We start from the raw sequence: 13613 nt of genomic DNA on the forward strand, positions 1-13613 counted from the left end.
TCCTGTAGACTTGATTAAAGGATGTGGTAAAGCACAATTTTTGTTACCTAATGGTACAAAATTTTTGATCAATGATGCTTTATATTCACCACAATCGAAAAGAAATTTGTTGAGTTTTAATGATATATATTCCCATGGGTATGATACTCAAACAATGAATGAAGGGAATGAGAAATATATGTGTCTTACCACATATAAATCAGGAAAGAAATATGTGATTGAAAAACTACCAATGCTCCCTACTGGATTGCATTATACACATATACGTCCCATTGAATCAAACATGGTAATTGATAATTCTTCAATATTAACCAATTGGCATGATCGATTAGGACATCCTGGTTCAACAATGATGCGAAGAATTATAGAAAATACACATGGTCATCCATTGAAAGACCAGAAGATCTTTCAGAATAATAAGTTTCAATGTAAAGCATGTTCTCTTGGAAAACTTATTATAAGACCATCACCAGCCAAAATCCAAACTGAATCACCAATGTTTCTTGAACGTATTCAGGGTGATATTTGTGGACCAATCCATCCACCATGTGGACCATTCAGATACTTTATGGTATTGATTGATGCCTCCAGCAGATGGTCACATGTATGTTTATTGTCAACTCGAAATGTTGCATTTGCAAGATTACTTGCTCAAATAATAAAATTGAGGAATCAATTTCCCGATTATACAATCAAGAAAATTAGACTTGATAATGCTGGTGAATTTACTTCCCAGACTTTCAATGATTATTGTATGTCTATGGGAATCATTGTTGAGCATCCTGTTGCTCATGTACATACTCAAAATGGATTGGCTGAATCATTGATTAAACGTCTGCAAATGATTGCTAGACCAATGATTATGAAAACAAAGCTCCCTATTTCTATATGGGGACATGCAATTTTACATGCTGCTTCATTAATTCGCATCAGACCAAGTGCATATCATAAATACTCCCCATTGCAGCTTGCATTTGGTAAAGAACCAGACATTTCTCATCTGAGAATTTTTGGATGTATGGTGTATGTGCCTATTGCACCACCTCAACGAAAGAAAATGGGACCTCAAAGAAAGATTGGAATTTATATTGGTTATGATAGTCCATCGATCATTCGATATCTTGAACCACAGACAGGCGACGTGTTCACAGCACGTTTTGCTGATTGTCATTTTAATGAGGAAATCTTCCCAATGTTAGGGGGAGAACAGAAACATACCGAAAAAGAAATTACATGGTATGTATCATCATTGTTACATCTGGATCCAAGAACAAAACAATGTGAAAAAGATGTACAGCAAATTGTGCACTTGCAAAGAATAGCAAATCAAATACCAGATGCATTTGCAGACACAAAAGGGGTAACTAAATCATATATACATGCTGCAAATGCCCCTGCTCGAATTGAAATTCCGAAGAAACAAATTGAAGATAGTCATGATGTCATTAAACGCCTGAAGCGTGGAAGGCCAGTTGGTTCCAAGGATAAAAATCCTCGAAAAAGAAAATTCATAGAGAAACACAATGATCACAAAATAGAGAATGATGTTCCTGAAGAAACACATAATGATCACAAAATAGAGAATGATGTTCCTGAAGAAACACATGATGATGAAAATGTTTTGTCAGAACCACAAACTGACGAGAATCATGAAATCTCTATCAATTATATTAATACTGGAAAAATATGGAACCGAAAAGATATAGAAGAAATTGATGATATATTTTCTTATAATGTGGCAATCGACATCATAAATGATAATGAAGATCATGAACCAAAATCTTTTGGTGAATGTAAAAATCGGCAGGATTGGATAAAATGGAAAGATGCCATCCAGGTTGAATTGGATTCGCTAAATAAACGTAATGTTTTTGGACCTATAGTCCTTACACCTGAAGGTGTAAAACCTGTTGGATACAAATGGGTTTTTATTCGAAAGCGAAATGAGAAAAATGAAATAGTAAGATATAAAGCTCGACTTGTTGCACAAGGTTTTTCTCAAAGGCCTGGAATTGATTATGAAGAAACGTATTCTCCTGTGATGGATGCAATTACGTTTCGGTATTTGATTAGCTTGGCAGTATCTGAAAATTTAGAAATGCGTCTTATGGATGTTGTTACAGCCTACTTATATGGATCACTTGATAGTAATATATATATGAAAATCCCTGAAGGATTTAAGATGCCTGAAGCACAAAGTTCAAAACCCAGAGAATGTTATTCTGTGAAATTACTAAGATCATTATATGGGTTGAAGCAATCCGGCAGAATGTGGTATAATAGGCTAAGTGATCACTTGATGAAAAAGGGATATGTAAATAATTCAATATGCCCTTGTGTTTTCATTAAGAAAACAACATCCGGATGCGTAATTATTGCTGTATATGTTGATGATTTAAACATCATTGGAACAAATAAGGAAATTCAAGAAGTTGTGTCATACTTGAAAGAAGAATTTGAAATGAAGGATCTTGGAAAAACCAAGTATTGTCTGGGTTTACAAATTGAACAAAAAGAATGTGGAATATTTGTTCACCAGACAAATTATACAGAAAAGATCCTTAAACGTTTTAATATGGACAAATCAAATCCTTTAAGTACTCCAATGGTTGTTAGATCATTAAACATAGAAAAGGATCCATTCCGTCCATGTGAAGATGATGAAGATATTCTTGGTCCAGAAGTACCATATCTAAGTGCTATCGGTGCCCTTATGTATCTTACAAATTGTACAAGGCCTGATATATCTTTTGCCGTAAATTTATTGGCAAGATTTAGCACATATCCAACAAAGAGACATTGGAACGGAATTAAACATATATTCCGTTATCTACGAGGAACGACAGACTTGGGACTTTTGTATTCAAAAGATGCTAATCCAAGTATAATTGGTTATGCCGATGCTGGATACTTATCTGATCCACACAAAGCACGTTCTCAAACTGGATATGTATTTACTCGTGGAGGCACTGCAATTTCTTGGCGTTCACAGAAACAAACACTTGTAACAACTTCATCAAATCATGCCGAGATTATTGCACTACATGAAGCAAGCCGTGAATGTGTGTGGTTAAAATCAATGACTCAACATATCCAAATCTCATGCGGATTATCATTCGACGAGAAGCCTGTGATACTATATGAAGATAATGCTGCATGTGTTGCTCAAATGAAAGAAGGATACATAAAAAGCGACAGAACTAAACATATTCCTCCTAAGTTCTTCGCATTCACCAAGGAGCTTGAGAAGAATAAATGTATTGATGTTCGTCACATTCAATCAAGTGAAAACTCATCAGATCTCTTCACAAAGGCACTTCCTACGACAATATTCAGAAAGCACATATATAATATTGGGATGCGCAATCTACGAAATTTGTGAAGAATTGTTCGTGTCAACATGAGGGGGAGTTTACGTGACTGCACTCTTTTTCCCTTACTATGGTTTTTATCCCAATGGGTTTTTCCTAGTAAGGTTTTTAACGAGGCAGTATAAAAACACGTAATGTATACAATCATTATGATCATCATCACAAGGGGGAGTGTTGAAAAATTATTTAAAAATGTGTTAAATATTTGTGTTGAAAATGTGAATGTTGAATGTTGAAAATTAGGTAAAATTAGGTGTTGAATATTGAAAATTAGTGTGTGATGATGTAGGTAATGATGTATTTTATTTTTGGATTATTTGTAAAAATTTTCTATAAATAGATCTCTCATTTGTGAAGAAAAACACAATTGAGTTGAGAGAAAAATATTATAAAGTGTGTAGTGTGATAATTTTGAGAGTTTGAGATTTTTACTTTTTTACCGTAAATTTTTACTTTTTCACAACAGAATGTCATTTATCTATTAAAAAAAAAAAACAAAGAAGACAGCTTGCTAGCAACTCGGTTTTGTTGGACTGATGTAGGTTCAAACAAGACCGTCCTATCTTCTTTTCATGCTCTTCAAAGGGTCTCTATGATTGAATTCCTGCACCATTTTCATTCTCTTTTCAAGAAAGCAAACACAGGGGTCGACATCTGCTTGGGTCCTTAAAAAATCAGAGCTTTATTGCAGAAAGTGCATCGAGTTCTTGAAATTCATTATCACGTAGAAGTGTGCGTAGTGTATTGATACACAGAATTTGTAGAAGGTAAAATTTTTGTTTATTTTCCTTCTGTGATTATGAAGTGAGCCTAGGATAAGTATATTGGCGGAAGTTAGAAATTTTTTGAAAATATAGATGAAGTTTGAATTCTTTAGTGAGATGAAGCAAATGTTTTGGTCATGGGGGATATAGTTTGGTGTAAAGATTGAATCTTTAAGCAGTATTTCTCATTAATCTGCTAGGTTTTGGAGTGTAAACTTCCTTCTTACTATTCCTTCCCTTTCCCACGCTTGGGAAAATTTGGAGATGAATTCATCAATCATCAAAATTTCTTGGTTAGGAACAGTTTCTTGTTCTGGGAACTAAGAATAATATGTTTGAGTTCTGTATTCCAGAGATTAATCAATAAGGTAACCTCCTGGTTGGCTGGTAGTGGTGTAGGAACCCTTTTCGTTCATATCTGTTTGTTAGTTTGCTTGTTTTTTTTTTTAAGTGAATTTTGTTTTCCTGAATATTTTAATTATATTTGAATATTAAAACGTTGTTTATTTTCATTAGTCCCTTTCCCTTTACTGTAGTGTGCGATGATGCTTTATCTTTTTCTCCTGCTTTGGGTTGCTTTTTTATGTGTCTTTTGCTGTTTGGTGAGATTCATTGAATTGGATTCCCTTCTCCCATATCTTTTTACTGACTTTGTAATTAAGAGAGCTTTACAAAAACTGCTAAAATTTATGAGTAACAGGGCCCAACATCATCATGTCAAATTTTGATAGCGTTTCTTGACTTGGAAAATGTAATGGGTCCCTCATGATATCAGATCTTTTCAACCTTACAATAAGGGGCAGAAAGACCAACTGTGGCGATCTTGAAAGTTGCATCTTAATAATACAAAAATTTAAAACTTAATTTATGTGGGATTTTTTGTTTAAAGAAATATGTGTTTTAGACCAATGTATATCAATTTGTCAGCTATTGCACTTGTTGGAATACCCGTGTTCCACATCTAATCTTGTGAATGTTTTGAATGTCTTCACTAAGTAATGCACGTTTTCTTAACTTGGTTTGATCATTTTTTGTCATATGGACTAGTTATTAGTGGAGGCGTAGAGCCTTCTTTGAGACTTGTCTTCACCGTTGGACTTGTTCTCACAGCTATATCTGTTTAAATTTCTTGTTCTTTACTGAGGATGGTGTTTCTAGTTAACAATTAACTCGAACTCTTTTCGAATATGTGACTTTCATTTTTGTGTCTCAACATTGAATCTTTTGTTGGCACATACTAGGAGTTAGCATTTGCGGCTGGATTTAGTTTGTCTGGTTATGTTTTATACTTCATTTTTGTTACTTGATTCACATTATTTAAGATGCTAATTATCACTTGGCTAGTTGGTAGTTCGCTGAAAATAAACTCTTTGAGTTTTTCTACCCTTTCTTGGTTTTTCTCGTCACTTTTTTACATTTGATAGATTGTAATCCATACATACTTCACAATTTGGATGATTTTCAGACACCATGATCAATAAGGATGGAAAGCCGACTTCTGAAGCCGAGAAATATTCTAGGACAGTTCCCATGGCGATAATGTTACTGGTACTATGTGGATTTTCGTTTTATCTTGGCGGAATCTTTTGTTCGGAAAAGGATGTTTATTTAACTCAGGCAATCAATAAAGCCGTCACGTCGAAGGAAACCACTCCAGGTCATCTTCAGATTAAAGCCATAGCCTTTCCTGAATGCACCGTAGATTATCAGGATTACACACCATGTACCGATCCAATGGTATTTTATACATCCCATCTCATATTTTCAAGGTTATACTCTCGCTGTGCATGTTTGCTATGTTGCCTTAAGAGTAGTTGCAATGCCAGAAGGAGGGCTGGTTGGCCCGTTCTCCACCCTTCCCTGATAAACATTCCCATAGACTTATATATTTTTATGTGTCATCTATAAACAAAAATATTATTTCGCCTCAACTTTGTTTTGATTTTCTGTTTCACCAAATCACTCTTTTGGCTCCTTTACTGCTAAAAATCTGTGATAAGATTACTATTTACGATTCTGCTGCAGAAGTGGAATAAGTACAGTCGCAACAGGCTTTCTTTTCTTGAACGCCATTGCCCTCCATTGTTCGAAAACAAAGAATGTTTAGTACCGCCACCCAACGGTTATAAGTCTCCTATCAGATGGCCGAAGAGTAGAGATGAATGTTGGTACAGGTAATGAGCATAAAGAAAACTTATTTTGAAGCAATCTAAGGGTTTTTGTGAAAACTTGCAGATTCAATGTTTTCTCGTGTCAGGAATGTTCCTTATGACTGGATTAACAGACAAAAATCAGATCAGCATTGGCTGAGGAAAGAAGGGGAAAAGTTTCTATTCCCTGGCGGTGGCACTATGTTCCCACATGGTGTCGGCCAGTATATAGATTTGATGCAAGATCTGATTCCAGAAATGAAAGATGGTACGATCCGAACTGCCATTGATACTGGATGTGGGGTGAGTCTATTTACTCTTCTTCCATGGTTTCCCAATCTAGTTGATTAGGCTGTGCAAGTTCGTTTTTTGAAATTGAAGTTCAGCGTGTGAAATTCAGTTATCTCTACGTATTTAGGTTGCAAGTTGGGGAGGTGGTTTGCTCGATCAGGGGATTCTTACCATTTCTCTCGCCCCGAGAGATAATCATGAAGCCCAAGTTCAGTTTGCTCTGGAACGTGGGATACCTGCAATTCTAGGCATCATTTCGACCCAACGGCTTCCTTTCCCTTCGAACTCCTTCGACATGGCACATTGCTCTAGATGCCTTATTCCATGGACGGAATTTGGTAGTTGTCCTTACCTCGTGACACATGCCTGTTCTCCAATCGTTTCATGAAAATATCTGTAAATTTCATTAGATCGTACCATGTCATAGAATTTAGAACTCAAATTTTACCTAGATCTAAAATCATTTTTCAGGTGGAGTTTACCTTCTTGAGATGCATCGTATAATCCGCCCTGGGGGTTTCTGGGTACTCTCTGGCCCGCCAGTGAACTACGAGCGTCGCTGGAGGGGATGGAACACAACAATAGAAGAGCAGAAATCTGAATACGAAAAGTTGCAAGAACTGTTAACGTCAATATGCTTCAAATTATATAACAAAAAGGATGACATTGCCGTTTGGCAAAAACTATCCAATGATAGCTGTTACAAAAAGCTTGACGACCCGGACTACTACCCTCCGAAATGTGATGATGGTACTGAACCAGATTCGGCATGGTACACACCAATTCGACCTTGTGTCATTGCTCCTAATCCGAAGTACACGAAACTTTCATTAAACTCTCTTGACAAATGGCCTGAAAGATTGCATACTGCTCCAGAGCGCGTTTCTGATGTTCGAGGTAGCAAAAGCAGTGCTTTCAAGCGAGATGATAGAAAATGGAAGACAAGGGTAAAACACTACAAGAAGTTACTCCCTGAAATTGGAACTGACAAAATAAGAAATGTCATGGATATGAATACTGTGTTCGGCGGTTTTGCTGCTGTTCTGATAGATGCTCCTTTGTGGGTCATGAATGTTGTCTCTTCATATGCTCCAAATACGCTTGCTGCGGTTTATGACAGGGGACTTGTAGGATCCTATCATGATTGGTAATATTTCTTGGACTCAAAAATTTTGCAAAAACCGTTGGGGTATATATTCTCAGAATTAATATTCAAGACGTAAAATAAATATATTATGTTTTGAGGGACTTTGAAACTGTTACACATCATACTTATAGGATATATGTTAGATGCTACTTTTCTGAAAGTTCGATTTAATGGGAGAATCTGAATGTCCAACGATAGTTTTATACTTAAATGTCAAACGCATCATATTGTCTATTTAACGTATATAGTCGAAAGCTGTTGATTCATTTGTCATGTTTCTTTAGGTGTGAAGCATTCTCCACATATCCTCGAACATACGATCTCCTTCATTTAGATGGTCTTTTCACTGCTGAGTCTCACAGGTAAATCGCCATCCTCGGCTCTACTTACTCGATAAAACCATGCCAAGCTACTCTTTCCATCAGCTTATACTTGTAGAAACCATACTAGAATAGTGGTGATTCAACTGATGTATTTCGGCAGATGTGAAATGAAGTATGTGCTATTAGAGATGGACCGTATACTACGGCCGAAAGGTTATGTGATTATTCGGGAATCGAGCTACTTCATAGATGCTGTCGCCACAATCGCGAAAGGTATGAGATGGGATTGTCATGGAGAAGAAACAGAACATGCTATCAAGACTGAGAAACTATTGATTTGCCAGAAAAAACTGTGGTATTCCTCTGAGCAGAGTCCATAGAAACTCTTGAGATATGGGAGTTGTGGCCTCGTGTAGAGATTAGAGATGTACATATTTCGACATGCTGGAGCCGTAAGAGAGAAGTGCATTGTGTGAAGCTCGGACATAATTGTTATTACATAAAAGTTCGATGGTGTAAATGTGTAATCTTCCAACTTTTTTGCATGGTAATTGTTATAATCCAAATTTTTTCTCGTATGTGTATCAAATTAATTACACAAATTTGGCACTATAATCTTCATTTTTAATATGTTTTTACATAGGTTAAATCATATTAAACAATATTTGTGTTTTTCTTATGAATTTTTGTGCTCTATCTTGTTTTCCATTTTATGTTTTACTTTTTGTGATCCCATTACAATGTTTAGCCCTTTTAGCTCAAATGCGGCTTTTACCTTATGATCAGACATGGAAGTATTAACAAAACAACCTTTAAAAATTGATTACGAGTGGTTTAGTGTGTAAGTAAAGCACAAATAACTAAGAAGAATGCACAAAGAAAAATATGTTCGAATATAGTATGTTGAATTATAAATGAGATCCTACTTTACCATAAAAAAAATGAGATCCTACTTTTGAATATCTCTAATGTGATATAGATCCGTGAGATTGACTTTTTCATATTTTTTTTTTTAAAATTTTTTTTTAGCATAAAAGTATTTTTTTTTGTAGATCCGATCGGGTTGAATATTTGTATGACAAAATTGATTATAAAACGATCTTGATGTGACTTTGTTGAAATGGATGAGCCGGGTAAGGAGCTCCAACATGTCAAATCAATAATTTATAGTTTTTAGGGAATTTGAGTGAAGGTAATGGCTTCAATAGCACCTGCAAACAATGAAAGAAACTCGTGAATGGGCGCCGGAGGGGTATCCGGCGTGGCCACTCCGATGCTTAAGTCAGCAGGTCGAAGATGAACACAAGCAATATTTGGGAGAAAATATGTGTAATGCTTGAGAGTTCAAAGATTTCAGAATCGGTAAATGACATTTATACCTGCTATTTATAGTAGAAGATGAGGTAGGTACCTTGATTCCAGTGCTACCTACTAAGTATGGTAGGTCGGCTGCCCATACCCTATCTTCTGATGACTTTTAGGACACTCCAAACCCAAGTTGTTCTGACAGATTAGACGTCCTGTATCAATCATACTTGAGTATGGTTCAATTCTCGAGGTGGCTCTGGCAATTGATTACCCGGGTACTTATATGAGAGCTCGGGCGATTACTGCGCGGGAGACCGGGCTGTTCGAAGAATTCTTGGGAAACATGTAGTGCTCGGGCTCTTGATAGTGTCTGGGTCGTCAATCGACCCGGATCCTTATGGCAACGACTCGACCCGGATCCTTATGGCAACGACCCGGATCCTTATGGGGGTATCACCACCCATCCCTAAAATAGTCGGGCTAGAGCTTGACTCGCTGTCCCGATCAGTCCAAGATAATGAACAGTGCACCAAATTGAAGTCTTCAAATATCCCATAGATGAGATGAAATGCTGAGACCTTCTGTCCCCTGGATTCATAATAACTTATTGTTTAACATTCTTGGGCCCTGTCGATACTACCACGATGACACGTGTCATAGCATAAATTCCCGCTTAAAAGATGTTTCGCATTTCGAGAAGTGGATAAGTCTGACGCCTTGATAACCGTACACGTCTTTTCAACTCTTGGCCCATCTTAGTCGTTCGTGCATTTACAGATCAACGGCTGTGATTAGTCCCTTCCTCCTATACATAGCCACTTACCCATTTTTCAATCGCACTAACAAACTGTCATCCAGGAAACACAATGGCAGGTGCAAGTAGTTCGCAAACTCCGAGTATGACCGAAGCCTTAAAGGAATCCGCTCTAGAGATTCGAAAATCTACTATGGAAGATGAAGTGTTTCACGCAATTATTGACTACTGCGAAGAGCTTCAGGGGCTGAAACTTCTTTATGATTCTGGAGAAGCTATTACTCCTAGCCTGGTTACTAAACTGAGGAGAGTGCGAGAGCACTTGCATATAGCTGAGTGGGTAGACGTCTTTACAGATGGTCGTATCTACCAATTAATGCTTCGGAAAGAAATAAAGATCCTTAAGCGTATTGCTGATTCAGACAGCTTCCTGAAGACTTCCACCGGACCTTTATCTGCTTGGGTGAAAATATGGATAATTGCTGTAGAGGAAGAATACGATAATGTAGTACGCGCTAATGTCTATGGTTGAATAAAATACTAATTGAAGCCTGTCTCTGTCGTTATTTTGCTGTAATCTCTTAAGTTTATCGGTTGATGCATATATGCCGTGAGTGGAACAAGATTAATTGATAAAATCACAATGCTAAACCTTAACATCTCCCGGGCTTTCCTTGAAATGCTCGGGACTCTAGCCTCCCGGGCTCTAAGTACGGTGCTCTGTCAGTTACTCTTCTCGAGTATTCCAAGAGACGTTATAATGACACACGCTTCGCATTCATATCATTCCACGTTCCAAGAATTTGTTCATTCCGATACATTGATACCTGTAGCCCCATCTTTCTTCATAAATAAAAAACGTTTAAGCTAGCACACGGCTCTCCACCTTCTTCAACATTAAATACCACATGTCTATAAATAAGAAGATGAAAGTGAAATAAGAAAAATAATCCAATATGCCGAGTTCGAGTGAGTCTACCGCTTGTAGCAGTACGCATGCCATTGTCACAGATGAGATGCTTCCTTATCTGGAAGACTTGAAGAAAACTATTGAAGAATATATCTCGGTAAAGGTTATGTCTTCATGGTTCAAGATTCAAGATCTCCAGAAGTCCTATCAACATGGTTTGGCACTTACTCGTTCCCAGAGGGCAGTAGCGAGAAGATACAAACAACAATTTGATGTCATCCACGTTACAGAGCTAGCAACTGACCAAGTTCTCCCGCATGCAATGCTATGGAAGGAGTGGCATCAGCTAAAGAAGATTTCCTCTGACGAATCCTTCACTAGTTTAAGAATCCATGAATTGAATAATTGGAGAGTTGAGTGGCAGGATTCTGTAGATTCTGAACTAGCTGCTGTAACGTGGCATAGATTATTTCCTCAATAAAATTTTAGTAGATGTAATTCTTCATCTTCCTATTCTTCTGCCAATGAATTCTGTAAGCCGAGTAGTATGTAACTAACGCGTAAAACCGAAATGCAAGGAACTAATGTTTCCTGAGCCTATCATAAATTGACGGGCTCTTCCCTCACCTGGGCTTAAAATGAAATGCCGAGTTCTCATACTGCCGGGTTCTCACACAACCCGGGTTTAAAATGAAATGCCGAGCTTTCACATCACCCGGGTAATTGATATGGTGTTACAATGACGTATGCCCTACTGCCAAGCTGTCAGAATCTGTATGTATTTCGAGTGTATAAATGATCATGACGCCTCGATTTATGCCCCCGTCTTTTCAAATGTCCCGCCCAATCATGCCGCTCAATTTTCGAGGTTAATCTGGTTCGTTTGTTCTGTTCTGGATCAGCGGTTCAGATTCGCTTCCACCGCCTATATATATTAGGCCTCCTGTTTTCGAAAAAACACTTTCAAATTTAAAACTCCGGCGAAGCCCTTGCGAATTTTCTTCCTGAAGCTCCTCCGCGCGAAATCACCTAGCTTCAACAATCCTCGACCATCCTTCTCCGAATACTCGTAAGTTTCTCCTTCGCAATATGTCTAATTCTACTTCCTCTACCTCTGGGGCTAATGTGCGGGGCTCTCCTAGCGATGAATCCACCGCACTGCGCTCTGACTCCCCTCCTTCTCCCCCTCGCCGTTCTATAACTCAACCTTCTAAAAAACAAAAAACCCTTCTAACCAAACCTTCCTCTTCAAAACCTTCCTCCTCGGGCACTTCCCGAGCCCCAGGAAAGGGCAAAGGTAAGGGAAAAACTCGGGTTTCTGACCGCCCTTCTTCTGAGGCCCCGGGAGTTCCTTGGTTCTCCTCAATGAGCAGCACTTTGCGTTCGGGGGCGGACGAGGAACTCCGCACCCTAGGAGTTATTCCCTCCTCTTTTGCTATTATTATACCCGGCCCCTCTGATCGGGCAGATAGCCCTCCTCCTGGGTATACTACTTTTTTCCGGGACCAAATCAAGAATGGTCTTCGCTTCCCCATCCCTTCTTTTTACATTGAGGTCGCCAAATTCTTTGGGGTTCCTGTCAATCAATTTCATCCCAACTCTTTTCGGATTATGGCTTCGGCCTTTGTCCTTTTTCGTATGTATAACCTTGTTATTAACCCCCTTATTCTTCATTACTACTTTACCTGTAGGCTAGGTGATAATGCCTTTTCCCTTTCTGCCCGGTTCAACGCCCGGTTCCTTGATGACATTCCTTCTTCCCAGAAATGATGGAAAGGAAGATATTTTTTTATACAACTCCCATCCTCTCTCTCCTGTCTAACAGGGTTTCTTCCTCCCCAGCCTGCCCTTCCTCGAGCTTACAAATTCGAGGAATTTTACACCCGAAGCCAAGACTTGGTGGAGGGTCAAAAATTCTCTTCCTCCTCCCTTATTTCCCAGGAGCACTTGATCACTTATGGGTTGAGCGTCCGGGCTGAAGACCCAATAGATCGGGCGATTGACGAGGTGGTTGGCTCGGACCCTCAACCCGGTAACTTTCTAATTCCTGTCTTCTTAGTTTGTTATTCATCCATCTTCTATAATCTCTACTAATCCTCCTTCTTATTGCACAGATTCCTCCAAAATGCAAGAGGCTTTTCTCCAGAAATGGGAAGAGGAAAAGGCTGCCAAGGAGAAGAAATTGGCAGCCCGGAAGGCTGCCCGTGAGAAGAAACAGGTTGAGGCGGAAGCAGCACGGCGAGCTGAGTTGACCCGGGTGGAAGCCCAGCAAGAAGAGGTGACCCGGGATTTATCCCGGGAAGACTCTGAAGACCACATTCCCCTCACCCGGAGGAATCGAAAGGCTATCACAAGCCCGGAACGGATTCTGGGTGAATCTAAATGGGAAGGAGGGCAGAGCTCGTCAACCACTCCTCCCCAGCGTCAACCTACAGAGGAGCCTCCCCAAGAGCCTCTTCTGACCGATCAACCCACCTGGCCCAACATCTTCCTGGAGGGAGCTTCTTCAACTGGTATTCGGCGCTTAAAGCTTATGCTCACTCCTGAGGAAGATGTCTTTTTGAAGAATTTTGGGCCTGGTGCTCGGTTCCTTGA

The 13613-nt window shown here is 38.7% G+C and overlaps 1 protein-coding gene across 2 annotated transcripts; it reads left to right on the forward strand.

Annotated features, from left to right (window-relative positions):
- The first annotated feature begins 3864 nt into the window (after positions 1–3864).
- LOC140987768 (probable methyltransferase PMT20) lies at positions 3865–8740 on the forward strand. 2 transcript variants are annotated; one of them, XM_073456423.1, is made up of 8 exons: positions 3865–4138; positions 5601–5872; positions 6161–6309; positions 6393–6588; positions 6704–6914; positions 7048–7723; positions 8008–8085; positions 8207–8740. In XM_073456423.1, exons 2-8 carry the CDS (start codon positions 5606–5608, stop codon positions 8424–8426), a joined length of 1797 nt encoding a protein of 598 aa, XP_073312524.1. In that variant the 5' UTR covers positions 3865–4138; positions 5601–5605; the 3' UTR covers positions 8427–8740. The 2 variants fall into 2 exon arrangements, with proteins under 2 accessions (XP_073312524.1, XP_073312523.1); XM_073456422.1 differs by lacking the exon at positions 3865–4138 and adding an exon at positions 4190–5130.
- The last annotated feature ends 4873 nt before the right edge of the window (positions 8741–13613 follow it).

Source organism: Primulina huaijiensis, chromosome 11 (assembly GCF_012295235.1).
Source record: "Primulina huaijiensis isolate GDHJ02 chromosome 11, ASM1229523v2, whole genome shotgun sequence".
NCBI lineage: Eukaryota > Viridiplantae > Streptophyta > Magnoliopsida > Lamiales > Gesneriaceae > Primulina > Primulina huaijiensis.